This window comes from Palaemon carinicauda, chromosome 15, assembly GCF_036898095.1.
Source record: "Palaemon carinicauda isolate YSFRI2023 chromosome 15, ASM3689809v2, whole genome shotgun sequence".
In the NCBI taxonomy this organism is placed as follows: Eukaryota; Metazoa; Arthropoda; class Malacostraca; order Decapoda; family Palaemonidae; genus Palaemon; species Palaemon carinicauda.
Genome location: NC_090739.1, coordinates 28,551,805 through 28,577,222, shown reverse-complemented (window position 1 = coordinate 28,577,222; position 25,418 = coordinate 28,551,805). Strand labels below are relative to the sequence as shown.

At 46.6% G+C, this 25,418-nt stretch overlaps 1 protein-coding gene across 4 annotated transcripts in view; it reads left to right on the top strand.

Moving 5' to 3' along the window:
• Positions 1 to 25,418, top strand: part of LOC137654535 (BTB/POZ domain-containing protein 18-like) — a 284,914-nt gene that overhangs the window by 164,674 nt on the left and 94,822 nt on the right. For all 4 annotated transcript variants that reach the window (XM_068388247.1, XM_068388249.1, XM_068388246.1 and 1 more), the window contains one exon: positions 12,916 to 13,014. In XM_068388247.1, the coding sequence (XP_068244348.1) occupies positions 12,916 to 13,014 (99 nt within the window). The remainder of the gene's footprint in view (positions 1 to 12,915; positions 13,015 to 25,418) is intronic.

Sequence of the window (25,418 nt, the reverse complement as noted above, 5' to 3'; positions counted from 1 at the left end):
TCTTTAGATCTTTATTAGAATCAGGTCTGGCAGCCAATACTATCACCACTATTAAATCGGCTCTGAAAAAGATCTTCCTAGTGGGTTTTAACATAGACTTAACCGACTCTTTGTTAGCTTCAATTCCGAAAGCTTGTGCCAGACTGAAACCGGTTACTCGTCCTACCCCGGTGACCTGGTTCCTTAATGACGTACTCAAATTGGCTTCTGATACCATTAACAGTTCTTGTGATTACATGCCCCTTCTCAGGAAAACACTTTTCCTGGTGAGCTTGGCTTCCGGGGCAAGAATTTCTGAATTGGCAGCCTTGTCGAGAGACCCGGGTCATATTGACTTTCTGCCTTCAGGAGAGGTCCTTCTTTCTCCTAACAAATTCATTTTGGCTAAGGATGAAGACCCTCAAAACAGATGGACCTCCTGGAAAATTGTTCCCCTCACGCAAGATCCGTCGCTGTGCCCTGTCACTACTCTTAGGTCTTATTTATCCCGGACCTCCTCTAACTCCTCGGGGCCTCTATTCGTTAGAGAACAAGGCGGTACCATTACTATTAAAGGGATCAGGCAACAAATTTTGTATTTTATTAAACAAGCTAACCCTGACTCTTTTCCTCTTGCACATGATATCAGGGCGGTTGCCACCTCGGTGAACTTCTTTCACCACATGAATTTTACAGACCTTTCCAGGTATACAGGGTGGAAATCACCGTCAGTGTTCAAGAAACACTACCTTAAACATTTGGAAGCCCTAAAATTTTCTACAGTAGCCGCAGGGAGCGTAGTTACTCCCAAGTAACTCACAGGTTAATGCCTTGACTCTTTATCTCTCCCTCTTACCTGCCTCATTTATACCCTATTGTATTCGTTGGTCTCACACCTGAATACTGTTATTATATTTGTAAATTTTATGCTCCTGAGTATCTGTATATATTATCACTCACGGCATTATTATACCTACCTTATTGGATTTATGTTCATATTTAAGATACCCTTATAATTGTTTTTTGGTACTCATCTCTGATTAAAGCATCCTGTATTTCCCTTACGCTTATGTTTTTTCCTTTATTTTGCAAGTTTGGTGACATTTTTCTCTTGTATAGATTCACTGGGCGGCACAGGTTCGAGCCCAGAAAAGGGATTTTGACGTAGGAAAAATCTATTTCTGGGCGAAGGACCTGTGCCGCCCAGTGAACCCTCCCAGCTCCTCTCCCTTGGAGTCCCCAAACTTTGGGTGCTAAGGAGTTGGGTTCTGAGCGGATGCATTGTTAGTAGTACCGAGTGAGGTTGAACGGCTCTCCTCTATTGGGGTTCTCTGTCGTGGATTAATCTAAATAGTGCGGGACCTCTGGAATATACGCCCAATTTTATACCGACACCAATAGGTGAGCGAGCTAGTTAACCTAGCACTCCTTTACATTTTTTCTCTGGTATATTTAGCAGTAAATTACCTAAGAATAAGTGCTAAATGGAGCTTATTCACTGGGCGGCACAGGTCCTTCGCCCAGAAATAGATTTTTCCTACGTCAAAATCCCTTTAGCATCCAAGGCAATCAACTTGTGAACTAACTCCGCATCTCGGATACCCATCAAGATAATAATTTTCAGCTGGGTCTCTTCACATGTAGCAGCATTACCTAGGCACAAAACAACAACTTCTGCGATGCGACGAAGTCTCACATAGAAATTGGCGAAAGATTCTCGTCCATTCGGCAAAGCACTTCATTCCTCAAATCCTTTTTATGCAACTGTAGAGCATCCAGGACTTCATCTACAGACTTATCTGTGGAAGGAAAAATTTGTAGTGTGTATTCTAAAACACACTGTGTTTCAACGGTTAAACACATGCTCATCTGGATCATCTGTTTCTCACGTGGAAGTTTAGAAAGATCACCATGACGGCATAGTCATCCCACCGACATCTCCGTTTCCTAAACATTTGGAATATTGCATCTGGGTTCAGTTGGGGTGGCATGTGATCCGTTGCTTTCTGTGGAGGTAGGAGAGCAGGTTGATTGGAATCTGAGTTCGCCCCTGCGCCAGGTGCAGGAGTACCTGGATGAGAATGGATGATAGGTGCAAGGGTTTGAATGAGGGCAGTAAATCTTGCATTCTCTTCTTTTCTAAGATCATCCTCTCTTCACATTGTCTTTTTCGTTTTCTTTCTGCATCTTCCCTTCGTCTTCTTCATCTTTGTATGAGATAGATTCCTTTAAAAATCACATTAAAGTGAGAAAATCTGTCCCGGTAGCTTGAGAGGCAGACGGTGATTGGTAGAAGGGGCTCAAGAAAGGTGGGGAGGGGAAGGCAGTGCGCTCCAACACTCCCTCAACACTGAGTGAGGGCAGCATCTACATTTTGGACACCCATATCACTGAGTGGTCCCTGTTTTGCGGTCTCTTCTAACTGATCTGCAAGTTTATCTCTCGATGCCATTATTACTTTCAGTGTTCAGTGAGCAAAAGTACAGTTCTAACAAAATTATTAACAATAAACAGGAAAAGACTAATGAGAAAAGTTTGATGAGGAGCGTGTGTGTGCATGTGCGATGATTACGTCAGGCAGCGAGGTGAGGGGAGCAGCCACAAGCCAGCAGCAGCAACTCTCTGTTCAGACAATCACCCTGTGTCTATGATTGAGACTGGATGTGATTATGAATGTTCTGACCATGCCACAACAGATTATTCGCTTTTTGAAATAGCACACCAAATAATATACTGAGACGTATAAAAAAGGGATTTTGACGTAGGAAAAATCTATTTCTGGGCGAAGGACCTGTGCCGCCCAGTGAATAAGCTCCATTTAGCACTTATTCTTAGGTAATTTACTGCTAAATATACCAGAGAAAAAATGTAAAGGAGTGCTAGGTTAACTAGCTCGCTCACCTATTGGTGTCGGTATAAAATTGGGCGTATATTCCAGAGGTCCCGCACTATTTAGATTAATCCACGACAGAGAACCCCAATAGAGGAGAGCCGTTCAACCTCACTCGGTACTACTAACAATGCATCCGCTCAGAACCCAACTCCTTAGCACCCAAAGTTTGGGGACTCCAAGGGAGAGGAGCTGGGAGGGTTCACTGGGCGGCACAGGTCCTTCGCCCAGAAATAGATTTTTCCTACGTCAAAATCCCTTTTCTGGGCTCGAACCTGTGCCGCCCAGTGAATCTATACAAGAGAAAAATGTCACCAAACTTGCAAAATAAAGGAAAAAACATAAGCGTAAGGGAAATACAGGATGCTTTAATCAGAGATGAGTACCAAAAAACAATTATAAGGGTATCTTAAATATGAACATAAATCCAATAAGGTAGGTATAATAATGCCGTGAGTGATAATATATACAGATACTCAGGAGCATAAAATTTACAAATATAATAACAGTATTCAGATGCGAGACCAACGAATACAATAGGGTATAAATGAGGCAGGTAAGAGGGAGAGATAAAGAGTCAAGGCATTAACCTGTGAGTTACTTGGGAGTAACTACGCTCCCTGCGGCTACTGTAGAAAATTTTAGGGCTTCCAAATGTATAAGGTAGTGTTTCTTGAACACTGACGGTGATTTCCACCCTGTATACCTGGAAAGGTCTGTAAAATTCATGTGGTGAAAGAAGTTCACCGAGGTGGCAACCGCCCTGATATCGTGTGCAAGAGGAAAAGAGTCAGGGTTAGCTTGTTTAATAAAATACAAAATTTGTTGCCTGATCCCTTTAATAGTAATGGTACCGCCTTGTTCTCTAACGAATAGAGGCCCCGAGGAGTTAGAGGAGGTCCGGGATAAATAAGACCTAAGAGTAGTGACAGGGCACAGAGACGGATCTTGCGTGAGGGGAACAATTTTCCAGGAGGTCCATCTGTTTTGAGGGTCTTCATTCTTAGCCAAAAAGAATTTGTTAGGAGAAAGAAGGACCTCTCCTGAAGGCAGAAAGTCAATATGACCCGGGTCTCTCGACAAGGCTGCCAATTCAGAAATTCTTGCCCCGGAAGCCAAGCTCACCAGGAAAAGTGTTTTCCTGAGAAGGGGCATGTAATCACAAGAACTGTTAATGGTATCAGAAGCCAATTTGAGTACGTCATTAAGGAACCAGGTCACCGGGGTAGGACGAGTAACCGGTTTCAGTCTGGCACAAGCTTTCGGAATTGAAGCTAACAAAGAGTCGGTTAAGTCTATGTTAAAACCCACTAGGAAGATCTTTTTCAGAGCCGATTTAATAGTGGTGATAGTATTGGCTGCCAGACCTGATTCTAATAAAGATCTAAAGAAAGTGACTGTAAGGTTCAAGTTCATACAGTTCACGTCTGAGTCTATTAAAAATTTTGCCAACTTTTTAACTGCAGAGTCATACTGGCGGATGGTGGAATCCCGTTTATCCGATTCTAGGAACAAGGTGTTTTGAGGATCAATATTGGCACCATGCATAGCCGCAAACTTCATAAAGTTAGGGCGCTCTGAATGTTTGAGAAAGCGTACACAACGCGTGTTTGTACTATCTGAGACAGAACCGGATTGGGTATCGGGTGAGGGTATAGTCTCAACTCCCGCAGGAGAGGATACCAGTTGCTCTTGGGCCAGTTGGGTGCGACCAAGGCTACTTGTCCCTTGAAGGATCTCAGTTTGTCTAGAACTTTCAGCAAAAGATTCACCGGGGGAAAGAGATAAATCTTTTCCCAGTTGTCCCAATTCTGTGACATGGCGTCTGTGGCGTAAGCCTGAGGGTCTAGATTGGGAGCCACATATACTCTCAATTTGTGGTTGGATTCCGTGGCGAAGAGGTCCACTTGGAGACCGGGAACCTGAGAGAGAATCCACCGAAATGACTTTAGATCGAGTGACCATTCCGATTCTAGAGGGGAGGTCCGGGACAGGGCGTCTGCCACTACATTCCGGACTCCCGCCAGGTGGACAGCTGAAAGATGCCAACGGTTCGAGGCTGCTAGGGAGAATATGGCTACTAGAACATGGTTCAGAGGCCCTGACTTTGACCCGCCTCTGTTGAGGCAGCGGACCACCACTTCGCTGTCGAGGACCAGACGAAGGTGTTGTTTCTTGGGAAGAGCGAGACGTTTCAGGGTTAGAAGAACTGCCATGGCCTCTAGCACATTGATGTGAAAATGGCGGAACAAGGGAGTCCAAAGACCTTGAACTTTCTTGAGCTGAGAATAGCCGCCCCAACCTGATAAGGATGCGTCTGTGTGAATGATTAATTCCGGAGGCGGAAATCGAAGGGGAACTGACTTTGACAGACTGTTTGCTCTTGTCCAAGGAAGAAGTCTTTCCCGTAGAATGGGAGGAAGGCGGACTTTCCTGTCCCGGAGCTTCCGGTTCGCCCTCGAACGCCAGACACGATTGATATCTTTCAATTTTGCCTTCAGAAGAAGATCCGTCACTGAGGCAAACTGAAGGGACCCCAGAATCCTCTCTTGGAGTCGTCTGGAACTTACTTTGTCTTTGAGAAAGCGTTTGGTGTTCCTTGCAATCTCTAACCTCTTGGGTCTGGGAAGACACAGAGTATGAGATATAAGATCCCATTGCAGGCCGAGCCATTGGAACTTCGATTTTGGAAGAAGACGGGACTTCTTGAAGTTGATCTGGAAGCCTAGAGATTGAAGATAATGGATGACTTTGTGAGTGGCTTTTAGGCAATTTTGGGAGGTGTCTGACCAAATGAGCCAGTCGTCCAGATAGGCTACTACTTGAATCCCTTGATTCCTGAGTTCCTGAACAGCGACTTCTGCTAGCTTTGTGAAGATCCTTGGGGCGATGTTGAGCCCGAAAGGCATCACCTTGAAGGAGTAACTTTTGTCCCCTAAGCGAAAGCCTAGGTACGGACGGAAGTGTCTCGCTATCGGGACGTGATAGTAGGCGTCTGTAAGATCGATAGAGGTGGTGACGGCCCCACGGGGAAGTAAGGTCCGCACCTGCGAGACGGTAAGCATTCGAAACTTGTCGCATTGAATGGACAAGTTGAGAAGGGATAGATCTAGAATCACTCTTCTCTTGTCTGAATCCTTCTTCGGGACACTGAACAGCCGACCTTGAAACTTCAGATGTTTCGTTTCTTGTATGGCGTTCTTTTGTAAAAGATCCTGGACAAATTCGACCAGGTCCGGAGTGGAATGTTGACGAAATTTGTTCGGAGGAGGAGGTCCTTGAATCCAACTCCACCCCAGTCCCTTGGAGATGATACTGAACCTCCATTTGTTGCGGAAGGCATAGAGCCTCCCCCCTACCTGCTGCACCTCAGTATTGGTTTGAGGAGTTGCCTCCACGTCCGCCTCGGAAGTTCTTTCCTCTGCGAAAGGCTCTTCCCCTGCCTTTGTTCTGGTTAGAGCCACGGTGGTAGCCTCTACCTCTACCATAACTCTGGGAAGAGCTATGAGCCTCGTAAGACTGGTTAAAGGCAGGGGAAGTGGCGGAGGCACCAGAAAGCTGGCTCTTAGGTAGCAGAACGGTGACATAGTCATCCGAAGGAGCCCGAGAGGTGGAAGGCTGTGCAGGGACAACATAAGATGGAGGAAGAGGCAGCCGGAAGTTGGATGAAGCACTCTGCTGTTGCCTGAACTGGGTGGAGGTATATGGTCTAAGCTTCTTCCTACCCCGGGCTTGATAATTTGCGGGGTCATACTTGCGTTTAGGGGTCAAACCCCAACGGGCTTTAAGGCTCTGATTAACCCTAGTGGCCTCCGCCAAGACTTCCTCTACGAGATCCTCGGGGAAGAGATTTGAACCCCAACAGGAGGACCGGATGAGTTTATTAGGTTCATGCCTAATCGTCGCCTCAGCTAGGACATGCTTGCGACATCTGCGTTTAGCAGTAGCGAAGTCATACAAGTCATAATATAAAGACTGTAACGTAGCCTTGTTGAGAGACTTAAAAATACTCTCCGTATCGTAAGTCAAGGCTATCGACTCCGTGGATGTGGCCAGGTTTAGAGTACGGCCCACACGTAGGCGGGAATCATATTCCTGTTTAATGAGGGATTCCGGGAGACGGGGAAGCTTCTCACTAAACAAGACTGAGGCACAGTCTGCTGCAAGCTTGCCGGAGGTAAAGGTGGTATGGACGTTGTCCCAACACTCAATACCTGAGGGAAGAAGGAGGGAGATTGGATCCACCTCTCGGATGGGAGGCAAGGGCTTCTCCTCCAGAGCATATTGAAAGGCAAGCTCTGCCACCTTATTGACGCATGGAGTCAAGGTGTTCTTGTCCATTAAGAACATCGTAAAGGAGCTTTTATAAGGCGTCAGCATGGTGTTAGTGCAGCCGATGTCGTTCAAAAATCTGGCCCAAACAGATTGGGCTTGCTCCTTCGGGAAGATGACCGTCTCTTTGGGGACCTTGTCTAATCGAACTAAAGCTTCCTCGGTAAGCCTGGCATAACCATGAAATGGAAATGCCAGACCAGGAGGAAAGAATTCAAAGTCCTCTAGAGGACGAGTGCCAAGGCCCTCCAGAGTCAACATTCCGTCTGAGAACGGGGAATGAAGAGCCATCCGCCAGGGGTTGTTCTTGGCAAACGGCGGGAGCTTAGAGGCATCCGGGATGAGAGAGCTTTGGACTCTCTCCGGAGCTCCTTGCTCTAAAGCCCCAATTCTCTGACCGAAGTTAGAGAACATCGTGTCCATCCTCGACTGCATCTCCGAAACCAACTTTGCCTGCATCTCCGACGCGATGCGAAGCATGGCTGATTCGGAAAGGCCCGGGCTAGCAGCAGGAGGGGCGGAAGGAACTCCCGGGTCGTGAGACTTAGAGGAGGAACCAGAGGTCTTTGAAGACGGGTTCGTACCATGTTTAGAGCCATGAGAAGTCTTGTGAGGCTTGCGAGCTTTGGGTAAGGTCCTTGAAGTAGACTTATCCTTAGGGGGAACCGGGTATGATCGTTGAGACGAATCACGGTCCCCAGAAAATCCAAGAAAAGAAGAGCGATCAGAAGAAGAAGAAAGAGCGGGGCTGAGGATAGGAATCTCAGCGCCGGACACACCTGCCTCACTTACCACCCTACCTGTATCCGGCTCGTCTAGTGACATTGGTTCGACGTCCAGGTTCATGGAGGCAACATTGTCCTCCAGACCTCCGGGGGCGTCCGATGGATCTTGCTCTGGGTCGATGAGACCCGTTATAGTGGCATCAATGTGGGCAATGATGGGAGCTGCCACATGCCTAGCCACAGCAGCTGAAGACTTGGCGTTGGGGTAAACCATGGTGCAGTAGTCCTCAGATAGGACGTACGGCCGCTTAGACTTCACATTCCGGGCAAACCCACCAACCCACACCTTCAGTGTGGCCCGAGCCGCAGACTTTTGCTCCGGGGATGCCTGAAATAATAGTGGGAATTATAAAAGGGAGACTCCCAATGGTCCTTCAAGACCATAGATATCTTACTAATAGTAAATTAAATAAGAAGGCAATATAGCCAACGGGACTCACCGAGTCAGATCCAAGGGTAGTGATGAGGTCGAAGCAAATCACACAGTTATCCGGGTGCCATACCACAACGTCTTCCAGTTGAACCCCACAAGGGGCGTGAGATCGGCAGACGGAGTGGCCACAAGGCTGGTGCAGAACAGCTGCACAGGCCGGCGTCAGACAATGCACCATCTATAAAAAGAATAGTATATGAGAAACTGTAATTCTCTTAAGTAGGGGCGGGTCCGGAGGACCCGGGCCTAACATAGGTCTAACACAAGATTAGAGCTTAACTGTACTATTCTTTAAGTAGGGGCGGGTTCGGAGGACCCGGGCCTAACATAGGTCTAACACAAGAATAGAGCTTAACTGTACTATTCTTTAAGTAGGGGCGGGTCCGGAGGACCCGGGCCTAACATAGGTCTAACACAAGATTAGAGCTTAACTGTACTATTCTTTAAGTAGGGGCGGGTCCGGAGGACCCGGGCCTAACATAGGTCTAACGCAAGGTTAGAGCTTAACTGTAATATTCTTACATAGGGGCGGGACCGGAGGACCCGGGCCTAAACATAAGTCTAACTTGAAACTAAAGTATAGCAATCCATTCCGGTCAAGCCGGGAGCATAAAAAAGGATGCAATAACAAGGAATTAAGACACATGGTGTCTGATTTCCCGGGGCGGGGTAGACCCCGGGCCGGGAAATAAAAGTATATCCAATACCAATTCATTTAGGGACTCCGGGGTAGTGATCTGTCATATATAATCATCATAGGAAATGTTATAAAATAATAGGGGGGCGGAACTGTAGCTAAGAACCGCCAATCGAACCCGGAGGGTTTCGTATAACATAAGCCAGAATGAAAAGTGAATATAAAATAGGGTGCACCGGGATCCAACTCTGTGACCGGTGGCCAACCAGACTAGACAGAGACGAACCCGCCAGGCCACCCGGAGGACAAAGTCCATAAACACTGAACTACCCCCTCTAAAAGGAGGGAAGGCAACGGTCCCTTAGTGGAGGGGGGAGAAGCCTAGCCGCCCACCTAGCTAGAGGGGGAGCGTGGGGGAGGATCACGTGATACGAGGCAGCAGGGCTACCAACTGACGATCCCCAACCAGACAGATCAAACGGAGTAATGGCACAAATATTCATTATAATAATAATAATAGCGTTAAATTATATGAATAAACACATAGAAAATTTTTGGGCAAGGCATGTAACATAATAATTAAATCACAAAAGACACACCTGATGGCTAAAAATAACATTGCCGCCTAGCACGAAGGTCGGCAGCCATAACGATACGTAAATGATATCGGCCCAAAAATTGAACCACGAGGATTCTAAACGCTAAATAATGAATATTCACAATAACAAATAATATTTGATAATAAAAATAATACACATAGTAACACCGCAAGTGAAACTTAAAAGCTCTCAAAAACAGGAGTACCAACTGTAGTGAAATCAAGCAAGATCGGTATGAACGAAGAGAATAAACTCCTATAATATAAAAATTTAACGATCTAGGTTGCTCAAAACACAGTAAAACCCAGCTTGGTACTTAACTTAGACGGTGTCTCCTGGGAAACCGACGAAGAAGCCATAATTCAATGGAAAATAACCAAAATCGAGAGCACAACAAAAAATGCGGGTTACTTTACTCGTCGTGCTAAAAGGAGTTGGGTTCTGAGCGGATGCATTGTTAGTAGTACCGAGTGAGGTTGAACGGCTCTCCTCTATTGGGGTTCTCTGTCGTGGATTAATCTAAATAGTGCGGGACCTCTGGAATATACGCCCAATTTTATACCGACACCAATAGGTGAGCGAGCTAGTTAACCTAGCACTCCTTTACATTTTTTCTCTGGTATATTTAGCAGTAAATTACCTAAGAATAAGTGCTAAATGGAGCTTATTCACTGGGCGGCACAGGTTCGAGCCCAGAAAGGGCACTATAAAAACATAATGTACTGTACAACAGTTCACTTGCATCACTACACTGCTCATGAAATAAAATAAATCACAAAAACATTCAGTTTTAGCATCCATTAATGGCATTGACTGATTTCTATTGTTCTCATCTTGAAATAAACTTCTCATAACACGACACTATAAGTTCACTGCGCCGTGTACATATTGATAACTTCCTTAACCTTAATAGGTAGGGCAAGGATACAGCTTTAAAAGTAGGATCTTAATGTCTATTATGAGTAAAATACTAAGTCCGTGGGAACAACAGAAAGCTAACTTAATAGTAAGAGACCAGTACAAACAAGACAGTGCATCAGGGGAACAATAGGTAAGTGTTGCCAATGCTAATACAATCTTGCCACATCATATTGATAAAACATGAATTAATCTGCTGATATGCAACATCTGGAATAATTCTTGAAAGCACATAATATAAATGATACATATAGGATAATGATAATAATAATGAATACTGTTACACGTTAAGTGTGTCTTTTCATGTGCCTAAAAATGTCATCAAAGATCATAGAGGACATCATCGAAGAAGCCCAGAAAGACCGATCAATAGGAGTTGTATATGTGACTCCTAACATTTCTTTCCCTGTGGGAGATACAGTGCTGCCCCAGTGGTGTTGGAAGGTCCCCGCCCTTCTTTTTACCCCCTTCCTGGACCAGTCTGAAGGCAGTCCTCATGAAGAATTACAAGTATTGGGAGTCCATGCACATTGTAATTCCACACTTTTGTGCTACATACACAAGGTATTCATGCATATTGTTTTGGAACGTACTACCTTCAACACACGTAAGATCCAGGCATACAGGCTCTATTTACCGTCATTTCCTGTACTGCCTTTCATGTGTACTCATGCAATAGATGCATACTCTCAACAGATTCCACATATATGGTCTTGACATTCCTTACTTTTATCCCCACAGACTCTATATTCTGGTTAACCATACTGTGTTGTCTTTTACATGTATGCTTGCAAGGCCTATCACATCTAAACACATGAGAATTCCATGCACATGATCTCTACTTTCCTGACTTCTACGTGCTCAGGTTCTAAGTATGATCACGTACAGTACTACTTTTCAAGCGTACAAGCTAGGTCTCTATACACCTGGTCTTTGATTGTGTTGCCTTTCACATGTAAGCGCAAGGTTTCCCTGGCACAAACTTCATGAACATGATCGTCCATGTGCATGAATTCAACGAACACAATCGTGTAAGCCCATGCAAACTATGGTTCACAAGCTAAAAGTGCATGCATCATGTTCTAGATGACCTCTGGTATTAACACTGTTAACATTTGAGCAGTCTCAGTGTGACCAGTCACTATGTGATTGGTTTTCTTCTCTATCGTAAACATATGTATTTCACACAGCCGGTCTTGCATGGGATTGAGTGCTTGCTCCTTCATCAGGAATAAGGCACCAGCCCTCTTCCTTTTACAATCTTTACAGTATTTCAGAAGTCTTCCAAATAAGCAATGGAAGATGACTTCATAGAAATCCAAGACTGATTAATAGGAGACCTGTATGTGTGACTTCTACCATTTCACTTCATATGGGAAAGAAAGTAGTTTCGAGAACATTCCACTCAGGGAATGAATCCCCATACATTTCTGCCTTATTCTTGAGCTGAGTTGGGATGTCTGGGAGCATTCTCATCCCCTAATATATTTTTAGGTACAAGGTCTCACACACCTGCTACCTGTTTCAATCAATGTAGCTGCATATCACAAGGAGGAGCGGTATGTACCAAGTTCGTACCAGTTCTGAGTGGTACGTGATACAGGTATTCACATGCCTATTACTGTACTAGTATTCGGACTCTTATAAACCATCGTCATTTCATAGGAGACTTCTCCTTTAGGACGATGGTTCATATTCATGCAGGAACAAATCACAGATTCATAAAGTAATTTGTATTTTTTCTAACTTTACAAACCTGAGTCCTTTTAGTTACACTTCCTGTGTTAATCACCCTGCAAGTTCTGGGCCATATAGGTCAGTAGTGGATGGGGCTTCCCAACCACCTGTTGGTAATCATAACTACCTCGTTAAATTTTAATGGCTGTTCCAGCTTCACTGAAGTCATACTTTTATTAAAGGACTGCTTTGCATAGTTAGTAAAATGCAAATTGCTTTTAAAACAATTGTGATATTAATATTTTATTGTAGATTATTAAAAATTGAAAATTACCAATGCAATAGTTGAAGGTGAAAGGGTGAAGTTACAGGAAAATTTTGTATAGATAATGTCAGTGGTTAATAAGGTTACAATCATTGTTGTGTCAAAAGGTTAAGATATTTCTACATTCTTGTACATATTTGTTTTTATTGTACAGTACTTATTCATTAGTTATTGAAAGCCTCAGCTCAGCTGATTTATTCATGTTATTTTTATAAGGGCTTAATGGTTATTGAAAAATATTTTTCTTGTGAAAATTAATTTTGATGTAAAATTAGGTTGTCCTTTGTCCAAAAATTGAAGGCTATAGATTTTATTTGTTTAAATTTTTTTTTAATATCAGGTGTGTGTGAGCCAAGATCGGCTACAGAACTTTATGCGGGGTGCACGATATTTGCGTATCAGAGGCGTGGAGGACACTACAGAGGACAGTTTCATGGATGTAAGATATGGCTCTGGTTATTATTTAAAGTTTGTGTTGGTGTCATTGGTCATGGGAAATATTATAGTACAGGTAGTCGTTGACTTACGACCTATGTGACTTACGAGTGTTCGACTTTATGACCACTTTTCTCCTTTTAGTGACGTCACAAGTACTGTATGTCGGAAATAGTACACTAATATAACAAATATTTTCTAAGAAATAATCTATTTTCTGGGCTCGAACCTGTGCCGCCCAGTGAATAAGCTCCATTTAAGCACTTATTCTTAGGTAATTTACTGCTAAATATACCAGAGAAAAAATGTAAAGGAGTGCTAGGTTAACTAGCTCGCTCACCTAATGGTGTCGGTATAAAATTGGGCGTATAATCCAGAGGTCCCGCACTATTTAGATTAATCCACGACAGAGAACCCCAATAGAGGAGAGCCGTTCAACCTCACTCGGTACTACTACAATGCATCCGCTCAGAACCCAACTCCGTTCAGCACGACTTGTGCAGTAACCCGCATTTTTCTTGTGCTCTCGATTTTTTGGATATTTTCTAGTGAATTATGGCTTCTTCGTCGGTTTCCCAGGAGACACCGTCTAAGTTAAGTACCAAGCTGGGTTTTACTGTGTTTTGAGCAATCTAGATCGTTTAATATTTATATTATAGGAGTTATTCTCTTCGTTCATACCGATCTTGCTTGATTTCACTACAGTTGGTACTCCTGTTTTTGAGAGCTTTTAATTTTCACTTGCGGTGTTACTATGTGTATTATTTTTATTATCAAATATTATTTGTTATTGTGAATATTCATTATTTAGCGTTTAGAATCCTCGTGGTTCAATTTTTGGGCCGATATCATTTACGTATCGCTATGGCTGCCGACCGTGCTAAGGCGGCAATGTTATTTTAGCCATCAGGTGTGTCTTTTGTGATTTAATTATTTATGTTGCATGCCTTGCCCAAAAATTTTCTGTGTTTATTCATATATTTAACGCTATTATTATTATTATAATGAATATTTGTGCCATTACTCCGTTTGATCTGTCTGTTGGGGATCGTCAGTTGGTAGCCCTGCTGCCTCGTATCACGTGATCCTCCCCCACGCTCCCCCTCTAGCTAGGTGGGAGGCTAGGCTTCTCCCCCCCTCCACTAAGGGACCGTTGCCTTCCCTCCTTTTAGAGGGGGTAGTTAAGTGTTTATGGACTTTGTCCTCCGGGTGGCCCGGCGGTTTAGTCTCTGTCTAGTCTGGTTGGCCACCGGTCAACAGAGTTGGATCCCGGTGCACCCTATTTTATATTCACTTTTCATTCTGGCTTATGTTATACGAAACCCTCCGGGTTCGATTGGCAGTTCTTAGTTACAGTTCCGCCCCCCTATTATTTTATAACATTTCCTATGATGATTATATATGACAGATCACTACCCCGGAGTCTCTAAAAAGGAATTGGTATTGAATATACCTTTATTTCCCGGCCCGGGGTCTACCCCACCCCGGGAAATCAGACACTATGTGTCTTAATTCCTTGTTATTGCATCCTTTTTTATGCTCCCGGCTTGACCGGAATGGATGGCTATACTTTAGTTTCAAGTTAGACTTATGTTTAGGCCCGGGACCCCCGGTCCCGCCCCTATGTAAGAATATTACAGTTAAGCTCTAACCTTGCGTTAGACCTATGTTAGGCCCGGGTCCTCCGGACCCGCCCCTAAAAAAAAAAAAAAAAAAAAAAAAAAAAAAATTATTTTTTATTTTTTACAGTCTAATCTTGTGTTAGACCTATGTTAGGCCCGGGTCCTCCGGACCCGCCCCTACTTAACAGAATAGTACAGTTAAGCTCTTTTCTTGTGTTAGACCTATGTTAGGCCATTTAAAGAATAGTACAGTTAAGCTCTAATCTTGTGTTAGACCTATGTTAGGCCCGGGTCCTCCAGACCCGCCCCTAATTAAGAGAATTACAGTTTCTCATATACTATTCTTTTTACAGATGGTGCATTGTCTGACGCCGGCCTGTGCAGCTGTTCTGCACCAGCCTTGTGGCCACTCCGTCTGCCGATCTCACGCCCCTTGTGGGGTTCAACTGGAAGACGTTGTGGTATGGCACCCGGATAACTGTGTGATTTGCTTCGACCTCATCACTACCCTTGGATCTGACTCGGTGAGTCCCGTTGGCTATATTGCCTTCTTATTTTATTTACTATTAGTAAGATATCTTTGGTCTTGAAGGACCATTGGGAGTCTCCCTTTTATAATTCCCCCTATTATTTCAGGCATCCCCGGAGCAAAAGTCTGCGGCTCGGGCCACACTGAAGGTGTGGATTGGTGGGTTTGCCCGGAATGTAAAGTCTAAGCGGCCGTACGTCCTATCTGAGGACTACTGCACCATGGTTTACCCCAACGCCAAGTCTTCAGCTGCTGTGGCTAGGCATGTGGCAGCTCCCATCATTGCCCACATTGATGCCACTATAACGGGTCTCATCGACCCAGAGCAAGATCCATCGGACGCCCCCGGAGGTCTGGAGGACAATGTTGCCTCCATGAACCTGGACGTCGAACCGATGTTGCTAGACGAGCCGGATACAGGTAGGGTGGTAAGTGAGGCAGGTGTGTCCGGCGCTGAGATTCCTATCCTCAGCCCCGCTCTTTCTTCTTCTTCTGATCGCTCTTCCTTTCTTGGATTTTCTGGGGACCGTGATTCGTCTCAACGTTCATACCCGGTTCCCCCTAAGGATAAGTCTACTTCAAGGACCTTACCCAAAGCTCGCAAGCCTCATAAGACTTCTCATGGCTCTAAACATGGTACGAACCCGTCTTCAAAGACCTCTGGTTCCTCCTCTAAGTCTCACGACCCGGGAGTTCCTTCCGCCCCTCCTGCTGCTAGCCCGGGCCTTTCCGAATCAGCTATGCTCCGCATCGTGTCGGAGATGCAGGAAAAGTTGGTTTCGGAGATGCAGTCGAGGATGGACACGATGTTCTCTAACTTCGGTCAGAGAATTGGGGCTTTAGAGCAAGGAGCTCCGGAGAGAGTCCAAAGCTCTCTCATACCGGATGCCTCTAAGCTCCCGCCGTTTGCCAAGAACAACCCCTGGCGGATGGCTCTTCATTCCCCGTTCTCAGACGGAATGTTGACTCTGGAGGGCCTTGGCACTCGTCCTCTAGAGGACTTTGAATTCTTTCCTCCGGGTCTGGCATTTCCATTTCATGGTTATGCCAGACTTACCGAGGAAGCTTTAGTCCGTTTAGACAAGGTCCCCAAAGAGACGGTCATCTTCCCGAAGGAGCAAGCCCAATCTGTTTGGGCCAGATTTTTGAATGACATCGGCTGCACTAACACCATGCTGACGCCTCATAAAAGCTCCTTTACGATGTTCTTAATGGACAAGACCACCTTGACTCCATGCGTCAATAAGGTGGCAGAGCTTGCCTTTCAATATGCTCTGGAGGAGAAGCCCTTGCCTCCCATCCGAGAGGTGGATCCAATCTCCCTCCTTCTTCCCTCAGGTATTGAGTGTTGGGACAACGTCCATACCACCTTTACCTCCGGCAAGCTTGCAGCAGACTGTGCCTCAGTCTTGTTTAGTGAGAAGCTTCCCCGTCTCCCGGAATCTCTCATTAAACAGGAATATGATTCCCGCCTACGTGTGGGCCGTACTCTAAACCTGGCCACATCCACGGAGTCGATAGCCTTGACTTACGATACGGAGAGTATTTTTAAGTCTCTCAACAAGGCTACGTTACAGTCGTTATATTATGATTTGTATGACTTTGCTACTGCTAAACGCAGATGTCGCAAGCATGTTCTAGCTGAGGCGACGATTAGGCATGAACCTAATAAACTCATCCGGTCCTCCTGTTGGGGTTCAAATCTCTTCCCCGAGGATCTCGTAGAGGAAGTCTTGGCGGAGGCCACTAGGGTTAATCAGAGCCTTAAAGCCCGTTGGGGTTTGACCCCTAAACGCAAGTATGACCCCGCAAATTATCAAGCCCGGGGTAGGAAGAAGCTTAGACCATATACCTCCACCCAGTTCAGGCAACAACAGAGTGCTTCATCCAACTTCCGGCTGCCTCTTCCTCCATCTTCTGTTGCCCCTGCGCAGCCCTCCACCTCTCGGGCTCCTTCGGATGACTATGTCACCGTTCTGCTACCTAAGAGCCAGCTTTCTGGTGCCTCCGCCACTTCCCCTGCCTTTAACCAGTCCTACGAGGCTCATAGCTCTTCCCAGAGTTATGGTAGAGGTAGAGGCTACCACCGTGGCTCTAACCAGAACAAAGGCAGGGGAAGAGCCTTTCGCAGAGGAAAGAACTTCCGAGGCGGACGTGGAGGCAACTCCTCAAACCAATACTGAGGTGCAGCAGGTAGGGGGGAGGCTCTATGCCTTCCGCAACAAAAGGAGGTTCAGTCCCTGGGCGTTCAGTATCATCTCCAAGGGACTAGGGTGGAGTTGGATTCAAGGACCTCCTCCTCCGAACAAATTTCGTCAACATTCCACCCCAGACCTGGTCGAATTTGTCCAGGATCTTTTACAAAAGAATGCCATACAAGAAACGAAACATCTGAAGTTTCAAGGTCGGCTGTTCAGTGTCCCGAAGAAGGATTCAGACAAGAGAAGAGTGATTCTAGATCTATCCCTTCTCAACTTGTCCATTCAATGCGACAAGTTTCGAATGCTTACCGTCTCGCAGGTGCGGACCTTACTTCCCCGTGGGGCCGTCACCACCTCTATCGATCTTACAGACGCCTACTATCACGTCCCGATAGCGAGACACTTCCGTCCGTACCTAGGCTTTCGCTTAGGGGACAAAAGTTACTCCTTCAAGGTGATGCCTTTCGGGCTCAACATTGCCCCAAGGATCTTCACAAAGCTAGCAGAAGTCGCTGTTCAGGAACTCAGGAATCAAGGGATTCAAGTAGTAGCCTATCTGGACGACTGGCTCATTTGGTCAGACACCTCCCAAAATTGCCTAAAAGCCACTCACAAAGTCATCCATTATCTTCAATCTCTAGGCTTCCAGATCAACTTCAAGAAGTCCCGTCTTCTTCCAAAATCGAAGTTCCAATGGCTCGGCCTGCAATGGGATCTTATATCTCATACTCTGTGTCTTCCCAGACCCAAGAGGTTAGAGATTGCAAGGAACACCAAACGTTTTCTCAAAGACAAAGTAAGTTCCAGACGGCTTCAAGAGAAGATTCTGGGGTCCCTTCAGTTTGCCTCAGTGACGGATCTTCTTCTGAAGGCAAAATTGAAAGATATCAATCGTGTCTGGCGTTCGAGGGCGAACCGGAAGCTCCGGGACAGGAAAGTCCGCCTTCCTCCCATTCTACGGGAAAGACTTCTTCCTTGGACAAGAGCAAACAGTCTGTCAAAGTCAGTTCCCCTTCAATTTCCGCCCCCGGAATTAATCATTCACACAGACGCATCCCTATCAGGTTGGGGCGGCTATTCTCAGCTCAAGAAAGTTCAAGGTCTTTGGACTCCCTTGTTCCGCCATTTTCACATCAATGTGCTAGAGGCCATGGCAGTTCTTCTAACCCTGAAACGTCTCGCTCTTCCCAAGAAACAACACCTTCGTCTGGTCCTCGACAGCGAAGTGGTGGTCCGCTGCCTCAACAGAGGCGGGTCAAAGTCAGGGCCTCTGAACCATGTTCTAGTAGCCATATTCTCCCTAGCAGCCTCGAACCGTTGGCATCTTTCAGCTGTCCATCTGGCGGGAGTCCGGAATGTAGTGGCAGACGCCCTGTCCCGGACCTCCCCTCTAGAATCGGAATGGTCACTCGATCTAAAGTCATTTCGGTGGATTCTCTCTCAGGTTCCCGGCCTCCAAGTGGACCTCTTCGCCACGGAATCCAACCACAAATTGAGAGTATATGTGGCTCCCAATCTAGACCCTCAGGCTTACGCCACAGACGCCATGTCACAGAATTGGGACAACTGGGAAAAGATTTATCTCTTTCCCCCGGTGAATCTTTTGCTGAAAGTTCTAGACAAACTGAGATCCTTCAAGGGACAAGTAGCCTTGGTCGCACCCAACTGGCCCAAGAGCAACTGGTATCCTCTCCTGCGGGAGTTGAGACTATACCCTCACCCGATACCCAATCCGGTTCTGTCTCAGATAGTACAAACACGCGTTGTGTACGCTTTCTCAAACATTCAGAGCGCCCTAACTTTATGGACTTTATGAAGTTTGCGGCTATGCATGGTGCCAATATTGATCCTCAAAACACCTTGTTCCTAGAATCAGATAAACGGGATTCCACCATCCGTCAGTATGACTCTGCAGTTAAAAAGTTGGCAAAATTTTTAATAGACTCAGACGTGAACTGTATGAACTTGAACCTTACAGTCACTTTCTTTAGATCTTTATTAGAATCAGGTCTGGCAGCCAATACTATCACCACTATTAAATCGGCTCTGAAAAAGATCTTCCTAGTGGGTTTTAACATAGACTTAACCGACTCTTTGTTAGCTTCAATTCCGAAAGCTTGTGCCAGACTGAAACCGGTTACTCGTCCTACCCCGGTGACCTGGTTCCTTAATGACGTACTCAAATTGGCTTCTGATACCATTAACAGTTCTTGTGATTACATGCCCTTTCTCAGGAAAACACTTTTCCTAGTGAGCTTGGCTTCCGGGGCAAGAATTTCTGAATTGGCAGCCTTGTCGAGAGACCCGGGTCATATTGACTTTCTGCCTTCAGGAGAGGTCCTTCTTTCTCCTAACAAATTCTTTTTGGCTAAGAATGAAGACCCTCAAAACAGATGGACCTCCTGGAAAATTGTTCCCCTCACGCAAGATCCGTCGCTGTGCCCTGTCACTACTCTTAGGTCTTATCTATCCCGGACCTCCTCTAACTCCTCGGGGCCTCTATTCGTTAGAGAACAAGGCGGTACCATTACTATTAAAGGGATCAGGCAACAAATTTTGTATTTTATTAAACAAGCTAACCCTGACTCTTTTCCTCTTGCACATGATATCAGGGCGGTTGCCACCTCGGTGAACTTCTTTCACCACATGAATTTTACAGACCTTTCCAGGTATACAGGGTGGAGATCACCGTCAGTGTTCAAGAGACACTACCTTAAACATTTGGAAGCCCTAAAATTTTCTACAGTAGCCGCAGGGAGCGTAGTTACTCCCGAGTAACTCACAGGTTAATGCCTTGACTCTTTATCTCTCCCTCTTACCTGCCTCATTTATACCCTATTGTATTCGTTGGTCTCGCACCTGAATACTGTTATTATATTTGTAAATTTTTATGCTCCTGAGTATCTGTATATATTATCACTCACGGCATTATTATACCTACCTTATTGGATTTATGTTCATATTTAAGATACCCTTATAATTGTTTTTTGGTACTCATCTCTGATTAAAGCATCCTGTATTTCTCTTACGCTTATGTTTTTTCCTTTATTTTGCAAGTTTGGTGACATTTTTCTCTTGTATAGATTCACTGGGCGGCACAGGTTCGAGCCCAGAAAAGGGATTTTGACGTAGGAAAAATCTATTTCTGGGCGAAGGACCTGTGCCGCCCAGTGAACCCTCCCAGCTCCTCTCCCTTGGAGTCCCCAAACTTTGGGTGCTAAGGAGTTGGGTTCTGAGCGGATGCATTGTAGTAGTACCGAGTGAGGTTGAACGGCTCTCCTCTATTGGGGTTCTCTGTCGTGGATTAATCTAAATAGTGCGGGACCTCTGGATTATACGCCCAATTTTATACCGACACCATTAGGTGAGCGAGCTAGTTAACCTAGCACTCCTTTACATTTTTTCTCTGGTATATTTAGCAGTAAATTACCTAAGAATAAGTGCTTAAATGGAGCTTATTCACTGGGCGGCACAGGTCCTTCGCCCAGAAATAGAGTTTTCCTACGTCAAAATCCCTTTTTTGTATGAAAATGAACTGATTTATCTTGGTAAGTTAGTATTTTCTTTTATTGATATATACAGTATCCATTTTCAGTAAAAAATTCATTAAGAAAAGTTTTAATACCTGTTGAGTTCATATCATATGTCAGGTGATGTCATATTTCTGGCGGAAAGCGAGTGGGCATCGAGTGATTTCCCTTCGATAGGCTAATGATTAATATTAGTTTGTTCCGTAACCGAAATACAAACCACGCTATTTACATAGGGTATTACTTTCGGCGTAGCTGAAATGACGAGCCATTAGATTTTAATGAGGGTTAAACTATCCCCGCGCTAGTTAGCACGGGGGTAGGGAAGGGGTAGCTAGCTACCCCTCCCCCCTCACACACTGGTGAGCTGCCTCACTTCACTTTTGGCTTGGACGATGAGCAGATGTCTCTGTCCCGTCCTCGCATGGCAGCCATTAATGTTTTGTCTTTACTTAATTACTTACTTTTCTTATACTTAATATATATGTAAACATTCTTATGTTTATGTATATATTTGAGTATAGAAATACAGTAAGTTTCCTTTTCAGTGTTTGTGCTGTGTGTGTGTGTAGGAAGTCCACTCAATTGTACGACAACATCTCCGTGTGGTCCCAGGCCCCCACGGTGACATTTCATGGGTCGCAATCTCTCCCTTGGTCCTTCGGTCTTCCCTTCGGCGGGCGCCGTGGGGAATCGTCATCGCTGGACTTTATTTATTAATCTGTTTCTTCGCTGTTCCTCCTTCCCTACGGGGAACTTGGTCTATCAGCGTAGGGAACATGGGAGTTTAGTTTGACTACGGCCTCTCTCTCTCTCTCTCTTGTGGTCGTTCACCCTTTTATTACTACTATGTATTACGGTAGCTACCTTCCCGTTGCAGGTCGAGTTGCTACTCCGTTTATTTTGTCTCAATTATTTTTCATCAAATCTAATTGTACTGTATTTGTTAACTTTTCAGCTTCTGTGTAGAATGCTTCCCTTCGGGGTTCATTCGTTCTTACTATTAGTGAACATTCTTAGATGAATTACATAATTATAATTGTTATAATTCTGTTTTTGTTACAGTTCTGCGCCTTCCCCCCCTTCCCTGAGTGTCAGTGGGGGAGGAGGGCGCATTCCTGGTGCGTAATTCTTATGTTCTTTTCCCTCGGGGCTCCTCTTCGGAGTTCCCCCAGGGGAATAAATGTTAACTAATTATTTTATTTTCACAGTTAGCTATCTAGATTTTTCGTTTGCCTAATGTGCCAACGAAGCAGAGCTGTCCTGTTTGGGCCTGGGGAGTCTGCTGTTGCCGCCTCCTCTACGACTTCGTCATGGGCGTGTTCCCTTCTCCTAGAAGTTCTCCCGTGACAACTGTCAGCTCCTTAGTTCATTTAGAACGCTCAGGAGGTTCGCCTCCATGGGTGGGTATCTTCCCTTCCGAGGTATGAGTTTTTTCCCCTTCAGGGGGGGCAACTTCTCTTACCTTAATAATTCCTGGTTGGTTTTTTCCTGGTCCTTGGGCAGTTATGCTCTTGGTGCTGAGCAACCGCTTTTGTAAACCATGCTCTAGGGGCTGAGCGGTTGCAAGGCCGGACCATGGAATTCGTGCGATTATGCTCTTGGTGCTGAGCGGTCGCACTTGCAGCTACGCTCAAGGGGCTGGGCAGCTACAGGAGCTCCTCTTCGGAGGGTTTCTCTTTATGGTCAGCTTTCGGAGGGTTTCTCTTTATGGTCAGCTTTCGGAGGGTTTCTCTTTATGGTCAGCTTGTTGATCCAACGGAACTAAGGGGCACCTTCATCAGTTCTTCTGGTCTCTTCTACGAAGTGTTCTCCTCTCTTGTTCGCGAGAGAGTCTCTCGTTCGCGAGACGGACACTCATAGAGAGACCCCTGCTGTTGTTGCTGAAGGCTCAATTCCCCCCTCCGAACATCCTTCGAGGGGGCAGCTGAGTCCAACGGTCTCTCCTTCGAGTGTCTCTCCCCCTCGGGGGAGTTCACTAACAGAGACTCCTCTTCGGAGGACTGATGATGGTGCTCCTGTTCGTGGTCGTCTTCATCTTCAGCCGCAGAGGATCCTCCTCGACGAGAACAGACCGTTACAGCTGCTTCGCTAGACCTTTCGGCAGATCGTTCGCGATCGCCGACACCTTCCAGACCTTCTTGTCTTCCATCTCCGTTCCTGGACGCAGATGCGCAGTGGGCGCCACTCCACCCCGTTTTCCAACGGGCACCGGTCCCTTCGGGGCTAAGGGCTTATCTCACAATGTGAGTAAGTCCCTTAGTGCCAGGTTTTTACCTGTGCAACCTCATTCTCCTGCGCGCTCGCGCGCAATAGTTCGCAAATACTCTCCTTCTGTGGACCAGTCTTCTGCTGAATCAACACTCCAGCGATCTCCTGTAGCTGAGTCTCGCCGTAGATCTCCTGATCGCTAACGCTTCTGGGACCTTCTGTGCGGCTACGCGCCTTGTGCACCAACGGTCTCCTGAATGCCCACGATCGCCTTCTCGCCGGCGCGTATCTGATCGCCCTTTTCTGATGTGCGCAATGCGCGCCAACGTTCGCCCTCGCGCCCACGATATCCGTATCTGGGCGCAAGCAGGGAGATTATTTCTTCACTGAACTCCATGTTCACCTGCTCGCCAGCGCACATCTGCGCCCCCTTTCCTGATGTGCGCAATACGCGCCGACGTTCGCCCACGCGCCCACGATCTTCGGATCTGGGAGCAGGCAAGGAGTTTATTCCTTCGCCTCCTCGCCGACGATCTCTCTGGTTCTGCACCCTTGCTGAGATCTTCTGGCCACGCAACTACGCGCCTACGATCTCCCGTTTCCTGCCTCGTTGCGCGCAGTTCAAGAAGTTCCTACGCTAGCGCACAGGCGCTCACAGGCGCTCACAGGCGCTCACAGGTTCTTCTGGATTCGCAGCGCCCTTCTGGAGTTTCGCGCCAAGCGCCCACACGCGCGGTTCCAGTTCCAGCGCGCCAACGCACCAGCACACTTCCACTTCACACCGCGCCGCCCAGGAGACACCTAAGCTAGCGCACGGGCGCTCACAGGCACCCCTGGGCTCTCCTTGCGCGTCAGCGATCTCCTAAGCGCCCGCGCAATTCTTCGCCTGCGCGCAAGCGTTTTCAACGCCAACGCTTCAATCGTTGTAGGTTTCCTACGCGCCCACGCGTTAACTCTCCATCGCTCGCCAACACGCCTTCGCCCACCTACGAGCCATCGCTCGCCAAGACACGCCATCGCTCGTCAACGCGCCATCAGTTTCCCGGCCGCCTGCGCTCGCCCTTACGACCGCGCGCCCGCGCTCATGCGCACCCATGTTCGCCCGCGCGCGAACCAACGGTTTTCCATCGCGCGAGCGCCAGTCCCGGCCGCCGTTACGACCGCGCGCCCACGCGCATGCGCGCCCGCGCACATGCACACCCATGTTCGCCCGCGTGCGAACCAACAGTTTTCCATTGCGCCAGCGCGATTTCGTCCGCGATTCCCGTCGGGTTTCGCAACACGGGCAACCTGGCGAGTCTTCTGGAGCGCGTACTTCCAGATCATTGTCGGCATGATCTCTCACCTGTAGACGCAAACCAGGGCACGTGCAGGACCAGGAAGAAGCTTCAGAGAGGTCTGGGCAACATTCTTCTCCTTCTTTTCAGGCAGGCCCCATCATCTCTACTTCTCAGGATCCCCTTCCCTCTAGCGGGAGTCGCTGACACTGCGTCTGTCAGCCGTCAGCAGAGGAGGTACTTCGAGATCATGGGGGAACCTGGTTTAGCCCTTCCTCTCCACCATTCCGGGGAAGGGGCTTACCAGGGAATTTTTCTCAAGAAATTCTCCGCCCGGCAGGTGACATTCTCGACTTCGGAGATCTTAAGCCAGGAGAAAGCCGCAAATTGTGCCATGCAGGCCACTTCGTGGCTGGTCGTCTGGCTTGGATCTCTGGGCATCCTGTTGCGATCTGAGAATTTGTCCAAGGAGAGCTCCAGGAAGGTCATGGAACTTTCCTCCTCTCGGGCACGAGCACCATCGTTTCCCGGCTCACCAAGTTTCGAACTTGTGGGCAAACTCGATGTTGAAGCATTGAGATGCAGTGACCGAGAGGTTCCTCTTGGAAGTCCCAACCATAGATGTCGGCAAGCTCAAACACTCTTCCATCCTTGGAAAGACCTTGTTTTTTAGCACAAGGACGGGGAACGGACAGCTGAGAGGTGGAGAAAGTCGAATCACGATTCGCTCCTCCAAAGGCGCTTACATCCGGACCCTACAAGCCTCCAGCGCCTCGACAACAACAGCCTCGTCACCCTAGGACATCGGAACCGGCCCCGGCAGCTAAGACAAGGTGTCTAAACAGCAGCCTCACCTTTAGTTACCAACTTTTCTATTGATGTTAGATAGAATTGTTCTTTTTAAAGGAGAATGGATATATACCGGAAAACCTATCAAATCGTTTATGCCTTGCTTGACAGACTTATTAGTCCAAGAAAGAGATTTTCTTTTGCAGCAGCCTTGGTTGCCAGGGCCATGAACCTGATGGTACTTGCAAC